Raw genomic sequence first — 21,456 nt, forward strand, 5'->3', positions numbered from 1 at the left:
ATGGTCCATTGTTCTATGAATCTGTGATAACCACATTTATTTATTTATCTGAATAATATCCACTGTTATCCAGGAACATTTATTATTATTTGCACCATAGTATATAGTCATCTTAAAGATGTAAATCATTCTTTTAATCAGAAATAAAATGGGTTAAAAGTGACCATGAATGGTGAAAAGGTGGTGAAATGGGATTTTAAAAACCACAGAAATTGGTTAAAAGTTGCAAATTAGAGTGGCTAAAAGGAACAGAAAAAGTGGTGAAAAGGGTTCAAAGAGTCAATAATGGCTTAAAAGTGGCAGAAATGGGAGGGGGTGGGGGGGGGGTTGTGGTAATGTAATTTTAAAAGTTGGGACAATTAGTATAAACTGGCAAATAATGGGCATGAATGTGAATATGGTTTTATTGGACAAATTAGGCATGAAATATGGTGAAAAGAGGTTAAAAGTGACAATAATGAGGTTGAAAAAGTGGTGGAAGGGGTTTATAAGTGCTGAATTAGTCTTTAAAGTGGAAAAAAATGGGCATAAAAGACATTGAAATTTGATGGAGACAGAGACAGAAATAAGAGTAATGTAGCAAAAATGCATTAAAAGAAGCAAAAATATGGCAAGAAAAAGTGATGAAAATACTGTAGGTTGAAATATTACAAGTTTGGTGTAGTTACAGAAAAAGAGTAAAATGAAGCAAGAATGGGCTCAATTTAAAAAAATATATATATACTGTATATTCTTGAATGCATCTGGCGACCCCCTCCAAGTGTCTTGCAACCCAAAACGTACCAGGAGACTGTTTTTTCTCTACTGGTCGTACTGGTAGACCTAATGTAAATGAAGTGGGGGGGTTGATGGTTGATTTCTTGCTCGTGTCGTGTGTTTTCAGACGGCTCGTGTGTGTGTGTGTGTGTGTGTATGTGAGCTGCTCAGGAGATGCTCATTGGTCCGTCCCTTAAAGCTTGTGTTTTGGTGAGTGTGTCACGTCACCACCTGCACTAATGACCTGGTGCTCAGCTTCAGTCTGACTCCTCCCCCTCCTCCCCGTGTGTGCGTTTCCTCAGACGCTGCTGCTGAGTGTGTTGATGTTCCAGCTGCTGAGGACTGTAGGTCTGAGGTTCTTCACTATGGCATCAGAGACGTACTTGTCGGGGACGCACGCCGCTGCTTTCGTCACCTGTCCTAACGACACCGTGGCCAAAGACCTGGCTCGGTCACTTTCATCACTCGTTGTTTCATAAATCAGAATTGAGTCTTTTATTGGGTTTTAATCTCTGATGTGCTCCTCACAGTGGGATTGTAGAGAGGAAACTAGCTGCTTGTGTCAACATCATCCCAGCCATCACATCTGTGTGAGTGTTACGGTTCTTCTCCTGTGTCATCCTCATATGTTATAGATATGTAACAACAACCTAAAAGTAACAAAAGTGCTGAGCCCAAAACATTTATTTATTATATACTGTATTAAGGCTGTAACGATTCATCCATTAGATCAATGAATCCATTTATATTCCTGTGATCCAACTCCATCAATCTGTGCTCGGCAAGCTGTCCTTCCTGATGGCATTAATTGATCTGAAATTGTTTGAAAAGATAATCAATAGATTGTATGGATGAATAACGCATTGGATTTAAGCACAGCAGACTTTATATGGATGTGTTTTAAAAGTTATTTTAATAATAAATACTAGAGGTCGACCGATATGAGATTTTCAAAGGCTGATTCAAAAAAAAAAAAAAAAAAAAAAAAAAACAGCCAATGGTCGATATCTAAAGCCCATATACTTTTTTTTAAAGCACATTGATTGTGAAAGACAATTGAAACACTCATAAATGTATATATTTTAAATTAAATACACCAATAGAACTCTTAACATTTATTGAACTTTAAATTTTATTTTTTTTAAATTTTATTTCATTTTTTTTTTAAATATACCCGTACAGGACGAATAAGGAGCAGTAAAGCACAACAACAATATACAATATACAAGTAGTGGGTTTAAACTAAATACCAGTTTTAAGTATAACCAGTTTAACCACTCACTCCTTCCCTCTGTTCACCACCACCACCATTATACCTCAGCTTCACACCATATGCACAACATCACATCTCACTTTAAAATAATCAACTCTTCCCCACCCTAAACATTTCCTACCTCTCCTCCCTGTTCCCTCCCCCCCACCCCCTCACCCAGGTGTAACACTGCCCTCTCTTTTTATATCCTCCCTTTAATAAAGTGTTTTTTTATTCTTCCAAAGGACGGCTGGTGATGGTAAAAAATATTTTTTAAATTTTTTTTTGGCCGATCTTGACAAAAGTCCATATATCAACCAACCTCACGGATAAATACGTCTGTGACGTCACACGGCAGCAGACAACAAACAACACTTAGAAGTTTGTTTATGTTCATAATTAATTTACAGATGGTTTCCCTACAAGAAACATCAGGAATTTATGAAACCTTTACTGTACTGTCTAGTATTTAGGTATTTATTTCACACTCACACTGGTTACATTAGTATTGTGATTAAAAAGTTACTGAATCAGTTTTAAGTCACTGCATCGATTCAGATGGAATCGTTCTAAATTCACTAATATCATCCATGTATCCAATTATTGCTTAAACCAATGAATGTCAAGGTTCTCCAACTGGTTTTATTATTATAACGGAATCTTATATATTTTAACTTTTTTACAGATGCATCAGAAATAATAAGTGTTTATCTGGGTTACAGAAGAAACACCAAAAAAAGACAACATACATAATAATTAAATAAGGATTACACACAAGTGCACACATTACAGTAAAATATAATACAAATATACAAATGCAATATAAGAAAAAGATGTATATATATACTGTATTTACACAGACACATGTATTTGCACATACGCATATGATACTACTCTCTAGATTGAAGCGATAACATCTTTAATCCATAAATTATTGACTCACTATGATGTAAGGAAATTGTTACATTATTAGGGGAAAATATTTTTGTTACATTATTGACCAGTTGTAACATTTGTTTTAAATAACAGTTGAGGTGTTTGTTACACATGGGACTGTATTAGACCCACCTATTCATCACAGAGCGCTGTTATTTAAAGTGTGTGATTGGCTCCTTTTTTCTTCTTTGGTTTAGATATGAGTGGCAGGGGAAGATAGAGGAGGACAGCGAGGTACTGCTGGTGAGTGTTGGACCACAGCTCATTGAATTCACATCAGTCAATCCATCAAGCAACAGAAAGTGGCTAAAATATGCCTGTAGATAAATAGTACCTGGGGTGCACCTGTCAGCATTCTTTGTGTCAGTTCTTATGTTGAGGCTCTGATATTCGGTTTAAAAATTCACAAGGTGAGCTCTGTAATATCACATCATATTTTGCGCAAGAAGATTTTTCCAAAACATACAGGTAATTAAAGGTATATTCAGCATCAGATTGAAATTTACCCTTTGTGTAAAAGAAAAAAAAAGAAAAATATATATTAATATTGGCATTTCCATTTAAGGACGTGATTTTCCATTGTTTTCCTCCATGTGGAGCCCCTTAGACCAGTGCTTTTCAACCTTGGGGTGAGAACCACAATTGTGGTTACGAAACACTGGTGTGGGGTCGCCAGATGCCTCCAAGAAACTAATAAAAAAATTTTTTTAACAATTTGAGCCCATTTTTGCTTATTTTTACACTTTTTCTACACCTACACCAAAAATTCCATATTTTAACCCATTTTCATCACTTTTTCTTGCCATATTTTTGCTTCTTTTAATACATTTTTGCTACATTTTTTCCCATTTCTGACACTTCTCCATCAAATTTCAATACCTTTTTCTGCACATTTTTTTCCCACTTTCATTTTCAGCACTTATAAACCTTTTCCATCTAATGTCACATATGTTGACCCATTATTGTCACTTTTAACCTCTTTTCACCATATTTCATGCATATTTTTGCCAATTTAACCACATTTACAACTTGTCATGCCCATTATTTGCCAGTTTAATCTAATTGTTCCTACTTCTTAAATTACATTACCTTAAATTACCCACCATTACTGCCACTTTTCAGCAAATATTGACACTTTGAACCCTTTTTTGTTTCAAACAAGGATTTACATCTTTAAGATGAATATAAACTATGGTGCAAATAATATTAAACTTTCTGAATAACAGTGGATATTATTCAGATGAATAAATAAATGTGGTTATCACAGATTCATAGAACAATGTACCATCATTTTACTGACTTTATGGATGGACCCCAAAAAACTCTCCCCCTTATCCCCCTTTATAGATGACCCTTGTGTTTGCCCCAAAAACTCAGCCTTCTGACACTTTTCTGGTGTTTTTTTTCCCGTATCTGAATCTGGCTGTAATTGAATGTGTGATGATGTCACTGGAAACAAACTAGAACAAAAATTGAGTCGAGCCAATCACAGTCTTCCTTGCTTGTTGAACACAGTGAGAATTATGAAGTAAAAGCACTTATGTGCATTTGTCTACACGACTCCACATCCCACAATGCAATGCACCAAACGTGTCAATTGTCATTTGTTTTTGAGCAAATGATCTTTGATGAATGGATCTACACTGTGTATTTACATCATATTGCATCAGATCCATTAGCTCCGTCTTAATCCACTTATGTACATTGTATTGAAGAATGAAACTCTATCTGTGTTCTTGTGCAGATGATCAAAACAAGAAGTTCCAAAGTGTCTGAGCTGGCCGAGTATGTCCGGTAAGAACATTTAACATTTACACTAAGAGTTAGTGACATCACAACTTGTCCTTTCCTGACTCCATGTGTTTCTCCTGCAGTTCCAACCATCCGTATGAAGTAGCTGAGGTCATCAGTCTGCCCATCGACCAGGGAAACCCGCCTTACCTCAAGTGGATCGGAGACGTTGTTCCTGAATAAAAACAAACTGAGCTCCAATGAACCCATTGAGTCCAATATGCTATAATTTACTTACATTTAAAGATTAAAGATCACATTCGTCACAATACCAAGGTTGGCCTCCAGAGGGCAGCATTAGACAACCTCTTTTTGTTTTCAAAGGCAATCTGATGTTGGTTCAAGACATAAACCACCCACTGCCACATGTTTCCTCATCAGTTATTTAAAAGCATATATTTTTCAATTTAAATGAGATTTTTTTTACCTTTGTTTTTTTTTTTGCCTTTGTTTTAAAAAAAATAAAAATTCTGTATATCAATCTCATGACAAACGTGATTCTCGGGTCATTTCAATACATTTTCAGGACATCCCACACACTTCAGTCTAGTGAAAAACTAGAAAATAAATAATTTTAAGACACAGAGACAAGCTACAATGGCCTCATGTAAATGATTTTCAATAACAGTGAGTGGTGAAATAACCTAAAGTTGGGTTCCAAGATAAAAATCAAGAAATCTCATAAAGAAAAATGTTTTTACAACCCAAGAAAGAGCAACCTTTATACCAGCGATTCTCAACTGGTGAGTCGAGACCCAAAAGTAGGTTGTGGACCTGTACTGCATGGGTCGCAGACAACTGGTCAAAAATAAATAGATACTTAATGTCTCATGTTTATTTTGATATCAACTTTTTCTTTTTTGGCAGGAATGCATGAAATACATGTATCACAGGAAAATATATAGATTTGTTTTAAATAAAGATTACATGTGTGTTTTTATAAGCTATTTTTGAAAAACAAAATCAGATGAACTATGGCCGGGCCCGCCAAACGTCTCTGCGATGAATAGTCTGTACCACGTTCCCGAGGATCAGTCGAATGACTCGGTTCCACCGAGTAAAGAAAGGTCTCAGAGAGGCTCTAGACATCCGCTCATAGAATATGTCAATTTACAGCCAGATTAAACGAGCATTAATGGAGTAGTCATTTGAAAAATGGGATCCCGTGGTACATACGGAGTAATGGGCCCCATTCACTTATTGGTATGTGCCAATGATTCGGTGCCACCAACTGTCGTAATATTTGACTCACAAATAAATGAGAAAAACGACTTAAATGGAAACTGCTGAAAAAAGTGGGGTGGGCCCCTAATGGAAATGTGCAAGGCATAATCGTAATCTTTGTTGAATTTTTTTTTTTTTAAACGATTTATCACACGACTATGTTCCCATACATTTGGAAATGGGGGGTGGGCCCCTGGGCTCCATTTTAAAAACAGGGCTCTGAGCGTCTCATATTAATTCATAGAGTATTCATACCAAACTGCAAGGAACTAACGGAGGAGTAGTCATTTGAAAATGGCGCCCCCGTGACCCGTACGCAGTATTGGGCCCCATTTATATATTGGTATGTGCCAATGATTGGGTACCACCAACCGTTGTAATATTTAAATAAATGAGAAATTAACTTTCGTTTTTTCTTTCTTTAGGGGCCCCTTTGTCAAAAATTGGGCTCCGAAAGTCGATGCGTACACAGCCATAGATTATAGCTACCAAATTTCAGCCCGATCCATCCACGAATAACAGAGGAGTTGTAATTTTAACTAGTGTACACAACAAGAACAAAGTGAGTGGTGTTTTGAGTCTGGTAGCCTGGCCTAGAAATGACTAATTAGAATAAGGTTTGCGATTCAACCACCGTGGCAAAATGTGGGTCCCAGGGTGAGACCAGTTGAGAACCCCTGCTTTATACTAAAAATTTAAACCGCGATCAGATTATTTTCTTACATTCCCACATGCAGTTATGGCCTAATGAACAGAGGAGCTGGCATGTCCACTAGATAGAATGTATAACAGATATTTTTGTATATTCTGAAAGAGTGGGTGGAGCTGTATTACTTTACTAAATTTTAGTTTCCTATGTGATGCTGTTCCTAAGATATTGGCCAAAATTTTAAATTAAATTGGCCAGACTGTAGCTAAAAAAGTATCCATCCTATCAAATTAAAAATGCACAGTATGTGCTTATTGAATAATCAGAACATTTAGTAAAAAATTCACCATTTGTGAAATGTCAAGGAATGAAATTCTTGATTTGATCAAAAAACTAATAACTCAGATTATATCACCTTTAGATTATTCAGTTTCATCAAAACATCACTTTGGGAAAATCACAGTTTTAATGTAAAGAGAAAAATATGGTCATTTGTTTCTTCAATGAAAACCTTGTGAAATAAAAATAGTGTAGTTTTTATTTATATTATTTAAGTAAACATTAAAAAGAGGTTATTACGCTCTGTGTCGCTGGTGCTGCAAAGAAAAAAAAAAAACACTTAACACGTTTAACTTTTTACACAAACAGCATCAGGGTTTATTTAATCACGACATGATCAAATATCTACGCCAACAAACTGATGACACGGCAGCACAACATTGATTATCGGCCCCTGAACAACAACAACAACAACGACATTACACTGATGAAGCAATTAAAATATCAAATCTATACATTTAATACCAGACGTGAATTACAGAGTTACATTCACTGCATCTCATTCCCTTTTTCACACTGACCTTATCAGCAGTATGAGCACTAAATAATACATTTTTAATGATAATTAGATTTTAGTTGGATCGGTCAATTTGATGTTTGCACAGAAAGTTGTTTGCCAAAAAGAGTCATTCCATGTCATTTTAACAAAGTTTCAGGACATCACATACACTTATATATATTTATATAATATTCTGAGATTTTTACTGATTGTTCACCAACAATTTTTATGCGTCCTAATTTTTCTTCTATTTCCAGCTTCTAATATCTCAGGAACTACATTAAATAGGAAACTGAAATGTGGTATAGTAACATAGCTCCGCCTACTCTGTCAGAATATACACAAATATCTGATATACATCCTATCTGGTTTGTCAGGGTTTGGGTCTGGAACATGTTTGGGTCTTCTGTAAACTACTTAGCATATGTCTCAGCTCCCTGTAATGTGACCAGCCTAGAGCTATGAACATAGACTGTTCACATCACTAATGATTAGTCACAGATATGCATTGGTTCTTGAGTGACGCGCTCTAGAAATAAAAAATAAAATAAAAATACTTTTTTTTAACTATTTTTATTGGCCCATAACTACATGTGAATGAAAATGGGAATAATATTTTTGTTTTAATTTATAGTTTACTCTTTCTTGGGATATAAAACTATTTTTCTTCATGTGACTTTTTATTTTGGACCCCAACTTTGGGTTAATTCACCACTCACTTATAATAATTTATTATACTGTCAGGGTGTATAACCACAACATTGACAGTCAATCCACAGACAACAGTCAGGAATTCTAGTGTGTAAATGTATATATTCTGTTTTTTTTAAATTGTTTTTGTATATTTGTATTTGTATATATTCTGTTTTATTGTTTTTATTGTGCAAATTCCTTCCTTGCAACATGTCTTCCCTCTTTTTATCTGTACTATGTACTGTGTACAGGCCCATGTACAGTATATACATTTCTATTCCTATTTATCTGCTGCTAAAAGTAAAAGTCCCCTTTGTGGGATGAATGAAGGATATCTTGTCTTATTGTTCACTAGTAACACAGAAATTATACAAACATGCCACATTTCAGTTTTCTATATGACGTAGTTCCTGAGATATTGGAAGCTGAAAATGAAAGAAAAATCAACACATTCCCTCATCACTAAATTGTCCATATCTCAAAAAGTATTAATCTGATCAAACAAAAAATGTACAGTGTGTCCATTGAATAAACACGGAACAATTGGGGAAAAAAATCTGATTTTTTTAGACTCAAGTGTGTGGATCATTTGTTTGAATGACCCTATACTGTGTGTGGTAGAAATAACAGAAGTTGACACAAAGTTTCCCTCCTGCTGATGTAAGGACTGATAAACCTCTCTGCTGTGGCACTAAAGCTGAAATCGCCTTAAAGTACAAAAATGGTCATTAAATGTCATTTGCCACTGGCTGTGATTCACACAGAGCAGCTCGAGATGTTCTTGATCCGAAAATGTGTTTTTTTTTGGTTTTTTTCTACGTCTAATTGTCTGCAGTTCACGTGCAGAGGAAATGACTGTGGTTTGTAATGGTTGAAGGGGTTTAAGACCAGTATCAGCAAAAATGGGCATTGCTACTGTTTGTCAAAGCCTCAAATTCAGTATTAAACAGTATTAAATAAGATTGTAAGATAAAATAGATTCAACGATATATCGCAATATTTTACCGCGCGTTTATCGTATGGATTTAAAAAAAAAGTCCAAATTGATTTTTTTAATCATGTTTTTTTAACAAAAAAAATAAAAAAAATAATAATAATTTAATTGAACTAACATATGCATAGCAAGTTGTAAAACTACCACTCCTCAATGCATGTTAGCTTTGGAAGTTGTAAACTTTATTTTCATAAAACATACTGGACATAAATGTATATGTTCCTTTAAAAAAAAATAAAAAAAATTAAGAACTAACCAGAATCAGAATATGTTGTAGAAGCAATTGTTAAACTTGTTTGAAAAATATAATTTGACACTTTGATAAACATAATAATAGCTTTTTTATATTGGTACTTGAATTACAGATAGTTACCATTTACTAGTTCTCGCAATTTAAAAATAATTGTATTTCATACTATTTTGTTCTTGCAAGTGTGAATTTGTAAGTATTGATATTGCAATGTATATTGTATTTAGTTTAGTATCAGGATATATTGTATCGTAACACAAATCGTGAATTGTATTGTCAGTTTCATTACAATGCACACCCCTAGCCTAATATTGAATATGTTTAAATCAATAATAATAACACATTTTAATATAACCACTTTAAAAAAAAAAAAAAAAAACTGAGACGCTTTGCAGTTAAAAATTTACACACAACTTGAAAAAAAAAAAAACTAACAACAACAAAGGTAAATACAGATATAGAAATATGCAAATATAGAGTAGCTTTAACTGGAAAATGAAAAATTAGTTGCTCTCCATTTTTTAAGGATCAACCAGAGATGTCCAGAAAAAAAAGTAGTAGACTTAAAAAAAAATAGTAGAAGGATAAAACTTTGCAAAAGTGATGCTTTATGGTGGCTTTTGGTGCATTATATTAATGTAATTGTGGCTTTTATTCTGTCCATTTTACTTTTCTTTGCATGATGTATTTTCTCACTTAGTTTTTGTAAACATGATGCATTTCCAAGTTGAAATCTGGAATCTATGATAATGATGACAAATAATTGAGCATCATTATCAGTTTACCTCTTTCCAGTGTAAAATGTACCAACTTATAGTATAGCAGTAGTATGGGTGCTTGGTCTCTTAGTAGTCCTCTGTAGAATGATGTCTGGTACTGTAACATATCTGCATGATTAACATCATTTTTGTGTGGTTTGCTTGTAGTTGGTTTTGGTAATATATTTAGTTGCATCAATGCACATTAATAATCATAATATATCTAACACATGCATATTGATATTCATAATATATCTTACATAACATTTGTGATTTTCGTTACCCAGTACCCTGGAGGCAGGACTTTTAATTCATGATGATATTGATCATGAATGTTTAAAAAAAATAATTAAAAACCCCTTCAAAATCTACTTTTTTAAAAGTTGGTCTGTCAATTATTCTGACCAGCGACTCTTTTTTGTTGTTGAACCTTTCTTAAAGATAATGATTATTTAAGTTAGTTGAATTCAGTAATGTTGTGAATGTTAAGATGTATTATATTATTGGGGAAATGATTAGAGAGAATGATTGTTTTCTTTGAGTTGCAGCCGCCAGATACTAATTTCGACCAGCAGAGGGCGCTGGTAACCCAGTGTTCAGTTGGGATGCAGCTATTCTGCACAGTGAAGAAGAGATGCTAATAGAGAACGTGATTTTTTTTTACAGATATTCACATGATATTACAGATATTCTTTCAGTGCTAAAGGGGTAAAGAATAATTTATGAACATGTTTAAGAGTAGAAGGCATCCAGAAAGAGAGTAGTAGGTGATTCCGCTCGTCGCCTACGCTTCTGGACATCCTTGAACAACTGTAATTGGGTACTTGACTGTTGAGCTGTTCCCTCATGATTTAATGTTGAAGCAAAAGACAAAAGGTCTGGAGTTTGTGTCAACTTTGGTATTTGTGTGTGAATTTTGGTGGATTTTGGTTGCAGTTCAGTCCTCAAGTGAGCTCAGAAATCACAAAGAATATCAATATTAACAATATTCATTACAACCTTTTGTACAAAGTAGTAGCTTGTGGAGGTTTACATAAAATAGTAGAAAGATTCACTCATTTTTACAACAGAAACACATCTATAATAAAAATACTTTAAACTAGTGATGCATGATATTTTCAGCACATTATCGCTATCAGCTGATGTCAGCTTTAAATACAGTATAGTACATCGACCATTCCACTAAAATAATCAACTAATAAAATGAGACTTTTTTTCCTCGATTGACTCATAGACATCATTTACGTAGACGCCTCATCGCCCGTGGAGAGGCGGGGCTAAGAGCAGCCAACTTGTGTGTTTAGAGCAGGCTGAAGCAGTGTTTGGTAAGATATACTGTTTAAAATAGGACAAGTTGAAATTATCTTCATTGGTTTAAAAACATGAATAAATATGACATGTTTTACATAATGACGTAAGTTGAAGTATTTTTCTTATTTTGCACAGGGAATGATTTACTGATGTTACATGTTTTTCAGCTTTGTCTTATGTGTGCGTTTGCCAACGGGATAAGGAGTGTGCAGAATAATTATGTTTATTAATTCCACTACAAAAACCAGACAATCTCTACAATCAGATGTGGGGGGAAAAGAACATCTGTATCGTTTATCTGCTAAACGAGACGTGAAATATCGGCAATAAATGTGTCAATATTGTGGATCCCTACTGTAAACCGTTCATAAATTGCACTTACAGACCTCTCATTGATGTCCTTTGTTTTTTCCTAATATGTCACAACCTATTTTTACACTAAACAGCCACAAAACGTTATTCTTAAGTTTCCAAAAAGCACCGACTATCATTAACAATCAATGCGTGAGTAATGTACAGAAGTGTTTTGGCAAGGACATGAATTCCTTTTTATACATAAATACAGTAAAATATAACACATAAGTTCAAGATACAAACTTGTTCAATGTATCAAATATATAAAAGTATGTTTGAACTGTACGCTCTCTTTAATAGGGAGGTTGGTTTAGTTTGATCTTTTACATTTGCTTCTTTAGAGCTGCTGGGGATGTCAAATATACATATTTTTTTACATTCTAACTGTATTTCATCTAAAAGTTGTTCTCATTTTGAGAATGCGGCGGAAAGCGAAGTGAAGTCACAACACAGGGAACTCGATAAACAAATCAGAACAAAAGTGACTTCCACTGAATCCCAGTGAGAGTGAAGTCAAAACATTCCTGTGGCATCTTTGCATTTTTCTATGACCTGGGTTCCCAAATTGTGGTACAGCTTCCACCAGGGGTACGCAAATTGTCATAGGCGGTATGTGAATGAAAATTATAAACATTGTGACAACACTGGAAACTATAATATAAATAGAGCAGCAGTCAGGAGCATACCTGTCAAGTATCCCGTTTTGGCCGGGAAACTCCCGTATTTTACTCCTCTTTCCATATTTTACCCCATCTTCACGTATTAGTATTTTCCCGTAAATATCCTGTAATTTAAAGTAATAAAATCTAAAAGGTGTCTTACTAAACTGAACGCTGTCACTAGCCTCGTGAGAACTTAAACCTGAAATGGTCTGAGTGTCAGTTCTCGTGAGATTAGTGCTGACTGCGGCAATAAACCCAGAAACAACTCAGAACAGAGATGATGGATGACGATGTTCTGGTGAAAAAAAACAAAGAACTGGTGTAAATACATTGTAAAATGTGACATAGTTTATCTTCATAAAGACCATCAGGATGTGACACAGTTACACGTTCTGTTAGATTAATAACTGATATTATAACGTCTACCACAGCAGAAAGAACCACGTAAGTCACCATGAAAAATCATCCAATCACAAGCTCCACAAATATACACTGTTTATAAAGTGTTAAATAATGTAAAGTCTGTAATAAATGTGTCTAATAAGTCATTAGTGAATACCAGAGAACCACATGAGTGAGCATGAAAAATTATAATAAATATATAATGACTAACTTAAAGACAAACAATGTGATATTAACAATAAATTTGCAACATGTTGACTTGTATATAAACTGTAAGTAAATTAAATAAACATGTGCTTCATATACACATTTATGTTTTTATTTAGGCTGTTTTATAATTTAGGAATTAGGGCTGGGCGATATATCGAGATTCAAGATGTATCAAGTTTTCTATTTTGGCGATATAGAAAACTATAACATATATATGTATATATTATAGCTTATTATGTATCAAATACTAGTTTTAGGAGTCGCTGCTTTTACTTCTCAGAACAACATGTAAAGCTCAGTTAGATGATTAATGAGTGTCACATATTGATCAGCTGTTTGTTAATAAATGAGCCTGTGTAGCATTTTCATATCAAGCTTTCACACATTTTACCATTTTCAAAAAATTGAAATTGAGGGTGTACAGACATAAAACGCTCAGACGCTCCCATTAAAAATATTAAAACCTATATTTTCATAGAATATGAAGCCTACAAGGAAACTAAGAGATAGGAAAGAAATTAGATGATAGATATTTGTTTTTAGTGTATTTTAAAGCTGATTTAGGACCCGTTATCATAACAGATGCTAACAGAAAGCTAACAAAGTAAAATTAACTTTTATTATGTTATTTATTTCAGGCTCACTAATTGTGATTAATTATATGAACTTTAGTAATTGAGAACATAATTGTAATTGACTTTTGGGGATAAAAAATAATTGTAATTGGAAAAAATGCTGGTCACTGTAATCACAATTTGATTGTAATTAATAATGGGTAATTGAATAAGTAATTGTAACTGAAAAATGTAATTGATCATTACATGGCCAGTCGTCCTGCTCTCACAGACTTAGGTGAAGCTAATGATTTATTTCCATATTTCACTCATTCCATCGTGCACAGCTACCCAATCATAATAACTGAGATACATGTCCTTCCACATGATGCTACCACTAGTCAGTCCTCAGTTGAAGCGTTTCCTGCCAGCGACAGCAACGTGCACTATTCAAGGTGTCAGGCGGACCAAAATGCTAGCAGCGCTATACTTGTGTATAGCTGAGCTACTAGCATGGCCATGGACAGCAGTGAGGAGTCACATACAGAGCCACTGACGCAGCCTCAGGACAATAATGTTATCAAAAAAGTGCAAATACAAAATTCAGAGATTTGTTTCTCACTCAAAATGCCTTTAGGCTAATTAATTAAATTAGTGGTTCTCAACCTTTTCAGCCCCCAACCCCCAAAAATAAAGGTGCCAGAGGGTGGGGACCCCTACTGTAGCTGAAGGTGTGTGAATACAGACAGCGGGGAATAAAGGGGAGAGATTTTATTTACTTATCTAAATAATATCCACTTTTATCCAGGATGTTTATTATTATATGTGCCATAGTATATAGTCATCTTAAATATGTAAATCCTTGTTTTAATTAGAATTAAAACGGGTTAAAAGTGACCAAAAATGGGCGTAAAGGTGGTGAAATGGGATTTTAAAAAATCACAGAAATTGGTTAAAAGTTGCAAATTAGAGTGTGCAACAACACAGAAATGTGGGTGGGTGGGGGTTGGCTGTGTAATTTAAAAAGTAGGAACAATTAGTTTTAACTGGCAAATAATTGGCATAACAAATCATGAATGTGGTTTAATTGGCAAAAAAAATAAGCATGAAATATGGTGAAAAGAGGTTAAAAGTGGCAGTAATGGGTCAACATAATAAAATATCAGGTGGAAAAGTGGTGGACAGGGTTTATAAAGGTTGAAAATGTCTTTAAAGTGAAAGTATTTGCAAAAAGGCATTGAAATGTAATGGAGAAGTAGCAGAAATGAGAGTAATGTAGCAAAAATGCATTAAAAGAAGCAAAAACATGGCAAGAAAAAGTGACGAAAATAGGTTAAAATATGGCAAGTTTGGTGGAGTTGTTCAAAAATAGTCTTAGTTTCTTGAAGGCATCTGGTGACCCCAAATGGGGTCCTGACCCCAAGGTTGAGAACTCCTGAATTAAATAAAGCGAACAAGGTTTGATTCTGAAAAAGATGTTTTCTTGTGTGCTTCAGAATATTATTATTATTTAAATTGTTTATTATTCCTCAACAAGATAGGTTACAATTAAATTTCACTGTAGGGCTACGTTGTATTTGAAATGACATTATTATTTAGTTTTTTAAGTGTGCAGAAGTAGAGGGTACATACAGTAAGTCTTGATCTGTGTTATAACAAAATGTAAGTTATCGTCCCCAGCAGCTTTAAAAGTAGGACCATTAACACATTTAAAATCATTTGTAGTTTCTTCCACTGATATGGAGGAAACTCAAGGCTTGTTTTCTATCACTTTTCTAATGATGGAATTCTTGCTGACTGTTATCAAACACAAAGTAGTATCACATTTACACACACACAGACGCCCTCCACCTCTAACACAGCGGTCTGTAAACCTGGGGCTCTGAATGCCAGGAGACAACGTAGGAACCTTTGTCATGTCCCTGGAGGCGTTCCTCAACAGTGTTATATCGACACACTTCAGTCATTAGGGAATACCGTTGCTAAGGACCGCCGTGTGCTAGCTCCCTAAGTTGTTTAATTACATCGTATTTGTAAATTTAAAATCCACAAAAATGCCAGGCTTAAAGCTGCAGTTTGTAAGTTTTTTGGCATCATTTGGTCAAAAATCCATACTCATCTTTGAACATATTGTAATTCAAAGTGTTCTGAGTGGACAGTGAATCTTGTCTCCTTCTCCTGGTTCTGTAAATAAAGTTTATAAATCCAGGAGCGTGACACCCCTGGAATCTGGATGTCAGCCAATCAGAGATCTTTCTACAAACATGTATTCCATGAGCTGTTTTGGAGTTACTATTGGCTGTTCGATTGAAGTCATGCTCGTTCAGGAACCATTGGCAGTACGTTCCAGCAGAAGTCCCCATCACAGCGTTTGGAACAACAGTTACAAGGCAATTCAAGCGGAAAAAGGCAGACTGAGGTGGAGAAGTAACAGAATAAAATCACAAACACTGGAGATGAACGGAGCGCTTTCGCGTTGAGTCCTCGCGAACTTCCGTGACTGCGGAGGGTTTGCTGCACACACACACTGGTGGAGAGTGAGAACAGATGGGATAAATCATGTGTAAACCTAAGAGAAGCTTATTCAAGGTGAATTCATTTTACAGTCTGGATGTGGCTGCCACTTAGTCAACTGGGATCATAGCCTCCTCTGTGCGTGTTCTGGCAGGAAAGAGCTGAAGACAGCAGCCGCTGCTCGGGACAGTAACTACAGAGTGATACGCACGTTCACGTCAGAGTCTCTAAAACACCAGCAATATATCCACTAACAAGATAACGTCCCAATATTTTTCACAAGTCTCGATTGAGAAAAAAGTCGGTAAAAGCGGTCACAAAATATACCGGTAAGGGAGGTTGGGTTTTGGTCTCAAAACTGAGCAGAGAGATAATTCTACATACTGCAGCTTTAAATATCCTCCAGAACAACATTGTTTACTAGCTGTTTGTCTCAATCCAGGTCATCTTCGTGTGTGTTGTCTGCTCATGTTATCCTCACTATCCTCTTTTAGCATGGAGACAGTTATTGCTAACCAAATTCAAAACATATTTTTTACATTTGTGAAGCAGTAGCTTCAGTTTGAAATATCTCTTCTCTTCTCACCAATAACTTCACTAGTTTTTGGGCATACACGTTTTATAACTCAGTCCTGTTCAATATCCTGAAATGTATAGCCTGAGTTTAATATTTCCTACCAACCAATTACTTGTTAGATACTTTGTGTGACTGTAACGGGAGCTATCACCGTTAGCACGTTAGCTCTAGTTACAGGTAGCTGATGTCAAGCACAGAGTGTTTCTCACTGTGTTCCTCTGGCTCGTCTCTGCCGATTCTAGTTTTGTGGCTCATTGGAGACTCTGACTGAGCGTGTTCCGGCTCAGCGTCACTTTCAGGTCCAGCCTGTGTCCTCACACTCCTGTTCATCCCATTGCGCTTTCCGTTTTGTGAGGTCTTACACATCTCCGTCATTGATACGCCGTTATCTGCTTTGTTTGTCTCAACATCGTCGTTCACTTCAACACCCACTTCAGTGCTCTTCTTCCCCTGAAGCACGATGCCGGCCCATTCCTCCGTGGGTCGCTGGAGCTCCGTGGCCGTCTTGTCGTTGCTCTTCACCCTGCGCGACGTGCGGCACAAGGCTTTCCTGAAGCCCCTCTTGAAGTTATCGGAAAGAAAGCCGTAGAGAATGGGATTGGCGCAGCTGTTAGCGTAGGATAGCACCACTACAAAAAAGTAAAGCCCCCTGAAGTCTCCAGGCAGGATCACGAGGAGGTTGAGGATGTTGAGAGCGTAAAAAGGGAGCCAGCAGAAAACAAACACCGCTACCACGACGACCACCATGCGTGTGACTTTACGCTCCGACTTACGGCGTCTTGAAGACGTGGCTTGGGCGCGTTTTCCAACGCGCCGAACCTTAGAGAGAGAACACAAATATTGCATCAGTGTATGAAATACCCAAGGAAGTGTATGGCCTTTGTCTATACTCATAAATCTGGAAAGGAGAATGAGAAGCTGAGAAAATTAGCTGGAAAAGTTTAGTTTCTAGATCGAGATGAATGATCCTTTATTGTTGTACATGAGCATTGCTAATAATTAGCACACATTAACAAATGATTGGATTGAACAATTGTCAACAAACTGTCCCCTTTTGTTTCTACTAAGAGGTAGGGCTGGGCAACAGAGATTCAAGATATATCGAGTTTTCAATTTTAGCGAAATAGAAAATGACAATATCGCCTATATCGAGATATGTCTTCTTGTTTTTATTTATACAATCACAGTAGTACACAAGTACAAATAACATCATACAAGTATTTAATATTATTCATAGAGTACAGTCAAACAGTGTCCTTAACAATTTTTCAATATTTCTGATATATATATATACAGTATATTTTAATAGCTTATTTTGTATTAAAATACTCAATTTAAGAGTAGATGTTTTTGCTACTTCTCAGAACACCACAGTTAGATGGATTTCTGAATGAGTCCTTACTTCCCCTAAACAAGCCACACTACAAAACTCACTCACACTTGCTGTCCCTGAGAGGAGAAAAAGTCAAAAGTGGCACATATTGTGCAGCTGTTTGTTAATAAATATGCCTTTGTGGCATTTTGCATCAGCAAATTTAACCCAGAATTGTCTTTCTGGTCAGACTTTATTGAATTAAAAATATTGAGATTGCCCAGCCCTACTAAGAGGTATAAAGCATTTGAAGTTTTCCAAGTTTTGTCACAGCCTGCTATTGATGGAGTTTTTGGTTCCAGAACCACTGCTCTAGTGTACTTTTTCATCTGTGAAATGAGATACTTTTGAGACTTTTTCAGGTATATAAGTTAATTGCTTTGAGAATGTCTCACCTTAATAACAATGAGAAGGTAGCACAAGCAGATGACCAGCAGGGGGCAGAAGAACCCGACAGTGCAGGTGTACACTATGAACGAAGTCTTCCACACCTCTGCTGGTTCAGGCCACACGATGCTGCAGTTCCCATCGTCCTTCAACACGTCCGCGAACACCACCACTGGTAGCACCACCACGAAGGACCCCGCCCACACCGTACCGCTGATCGCCTTGGCCACATGGGGGCGTCGCCACCACGAGGACCGGATGGGATGCACCACCGCTAGGTACCGGTCCACCGACATCACGGTCAGACAGAAGATGCTGGTGAATTGGTTGATGGCGTCCACTGTCATGACCACGCGGCACATCAGGGAGCCGAAGGGCCAGAAGAGCAAAGCGTTCTGTACCGCCAGGAAAGGCAGACCCAACATAAAAAGCTCATCGGCTATGGCTAGATTAAGGATGTATATATTAGTCACTGACTCATTTTTGGTGTAGTTGACAACAACATGGATAACCAGACTGTTTCCCACCAGTCCAACGATGCATACGATTCCATAAATGAGCGGGATGAAAATTCCGGCCAAACCAGGGAGCGATTCAGGGTTACTTTGACTGCAGTTTAGACATGGGCTGTTAAAAGGAAAGGAAGCGTTGGTTGGGTCGATGGTGAGAAGCGGTTCCGAGGGAGTGGTGGCAAGCAGGAAATGGGAGTAGGAAGGGAGTAAGATGTTGCTCCAGGTTGCTATGGGCACTTCCTGTGGTGGAAAAGAGGCCTGAGTTGCCTGGAAAAGCTCCATTGAGGCTTTATTGAATGTCAAACCATGGGAGTTAGTGTTGGTTCATTAACAAGCCCTAGAAACAGAAGAAAGAAAAATGATGACCAGTGCCAGTGAGTTATTTTGTCATGAGACACTTAGGGCCTATACTACAAAGCTAGATAATTATATCCTGGATTTATCTCTGTTAGCGGGCTTCACCTAGCCAAACATTCTCCATCAGACAGACACTGTCCTACACATCTAGATTACAACTCACTAGGTCAAGCGTGTTAATTCCAGCCTGGCTATGTTCACGCTCTTGTGACAGAGGAGGAGATTACAGCGTCAGACCAATCACACACATGGATAAACTGTGGAGAGCAACTTATTTCACAATTGAGGAATAATTTTTTAAAAATCTGAAGAACTAAAATCCTTAATTCAGACCAAAGTAATTAATGCAGGAATTGATGAGTGTTAATGCTTAAATTATTGAGATTATAAACAGAGAATAAACAGACACTCTGATCAGTTTCACTTTCACCTTCTGATGCTGGGTTCATACAGATCAGCCTACATTATAAGGTGGACTATATTTTTTATTTTATATTATCTTACAGGACTGAGGCTCTCTGTAATACCTCAGAATACATGAATTAATTTATTAATTTATTGGTCTGAAAGCATCCGAGGCACACAGATTTTATCAGTCCATCACATATAAATCTATATGTTTCCTATAGGATGTCATTGTTAAATGAAAGGATAAATATTCTCTCTCCTATCAGCGTCACATCAGATCCACACAGAGAAATGTTCAGACAATGATCCTCCTTTAATTGGACAGGTTGTTGTCTAGGAGAACTGATTGGTCAGAAGGCGGGGCTTTAGTACTCACTCAGATACTAGCGAGAACAAAACCTGGTTCTGACCATGTTAGTCGTTCAGCCTAAGTTACCATGGTGATGTAGCTCTGTAACACTTTCGCAGCTTCATAGTATACAGCAGAAACACACAGATTAAATCACAGAGATTAGGACGATAAGAGGAAATCTAGCTTTGTAGTACAGGCCCTGAATGTAGAAATGTATTCTCAGAATTCCTTCATCCTGCTGTTGCCAAATCAAAGCTCTGTGTGTTACCAGTCAGCTTTGTTACAGTTGTCTTTTCAAGGTTCAAGTTCTCTTTTATTGTTATTTTCAATGTTTCCATTAACACAAGATTTGTACCTCGAGGCCAGCTGCAGTATACAAGAAGATCAATATTAACGGAAATATAGTGCTAGATAAACATAATACAACAGAAATAACTAATAAAGAAAGTACACACAATAAACACAAGTACAATAATTATAGTAATTGTATGTTTGCATGTACAAAATGTAAAATGAACTCCTGAGTCTGAAATAAAGAAGGACGATGATGATGAAGCACATTTTATAGGCAAGGCATATTTACATGTAATGTGTATGTCATACACTGGATTAAGGGTTGTTTTATGAGCATCATATTTTGACTGTAAATGTACTTTGTATTTTTATTGTAATTCTGTGAAGCACCTTGTGACTTTGTAAAAGGTGCTACATTAACATTACTTACTAAAGTGTTTATGTATTTATTAATTTCATATTTTCCTTTAAAGCTTCCTGAATACTGATCTGCTAATTACCAATCCTCTCACACAATAAAAACAGGCTCGCTTCAGAGCAAAAACAGGATGCATACGCTGCTTATAATACACAACATGTTTATGTAGCCATTTTAATTGGCTTCATGCTGTATGTACACACACACACACACACACACACATACCTAGATTCTACTCAGAGCAATTCGTGGTACTGGGTTTGGTACAAAATGTCCTAAACTGTGGTAACAAAAACAATGGAAACTCATTCCACTAATGCAGAGACGAGGATAACGAGAGGAGAAACAGGGGAGATGATACCCCACGCAGCAGGACACAACGGCATTATTTCATTATGAAGTGTATACGGACAAAAAACCTCAGAGGAGTTTTATAAAGATGGTTAAAGTCTAATATTTTGGTAACAAATCGTCTCTAAAAAAAATGAGGATCGGTAAAGTTACATTTACACACGCGAAACCTTTTTTATAGAAGTCACATTGTACCAAATTGTAACAAAAGCAGCATATAATTCTAGAATTTGCTACAAATAAAACAAGCTGTATGTTCTAAACCACGTGTTAAACCTAA

General features: G+C 36.2%; 2 protein-coding genes across 7 annotated transcripts in view; one reads left to right on the top strand and one right to left on the bottom strand.

The window, feature by feature from the left end:
- The window catches only part of LOC114463746 (protein CutA homolog), a 31,153-nt gene extending 26,213 nt beyond the window's left edge, over nt 1-4,940 (top strand). For 2 of the 6 annotated variants that reach the window (XM_028447534.1, XM_028447527.1), the window contains exons 2-7: nt 891-966; nt 1,059-1,207; nt 1,287-1,346; nt 3,142-3,187; nt 4,689-4,738; nt 4,819-4,940. In XM_028447534.1, the coding sequence (XP_028303335.1) occupies nt 931-966; nt 1,059-1,207; nt 1,287-1,346; nt 3,142-3,187; nt 4,689-4,738; nt 4,819-4,918 (441 nt within the window). In that variant the 5' untranslated portion in view covers nt 891-930 and the 3' untranslated portion in view covers nt 4,919-4,940. Of the gene's footprint in view, nt 1-883; nt 967-1,058; nt 1,208-1,286; nt 1,347-3,141; nt 3,188-4,688; nt 4,739-4,818 lie in introns of all 6 variants that reach the window. The other 4 variants (XM_028447542.1, XM_028447519.1, XM_028447550.1 and 1 more) reach the window with 4 other exon arrangements.
- An 11,956-nt stretch (nt 4,941-16,896) lies between these two features.
- Nucleotides 16,897-19,278, bottom strand: sstr3 (somatostatin receptor 3). The gene is made up of 2 exons (XM_028461193.1): nt 18,493-19,278; nt 16,897-17,544 (listed from the first exon to the last, which is right to left on the bottom strand). The coding sequence occupies exons 1-2, from the start codon at nt 19,276-19,278 to the stop codon at nt 16,897-16,899; spliced, it is 1,434 nt and encodes a 477-aa protein (XP_028316994.1).
- Nucleotides 19,279-21,456: the final 2,178 nt, after the last annotated feature.

Source organism: Gouania willdenowi, chromosome 1 (genome assembly GCF_900634775.1).
Source record: "Gouania willdenowi chromosome 1, fGouWil2.1, whole genome shotgun sequence".
Taxonomy (NCBI): domain Eukaryota; kingdom Metazoa; phylum Chordata; class Actinopteri; order Blenniiformes; family Gobiesocidae; genus Gouania; species Gouania willdenowi.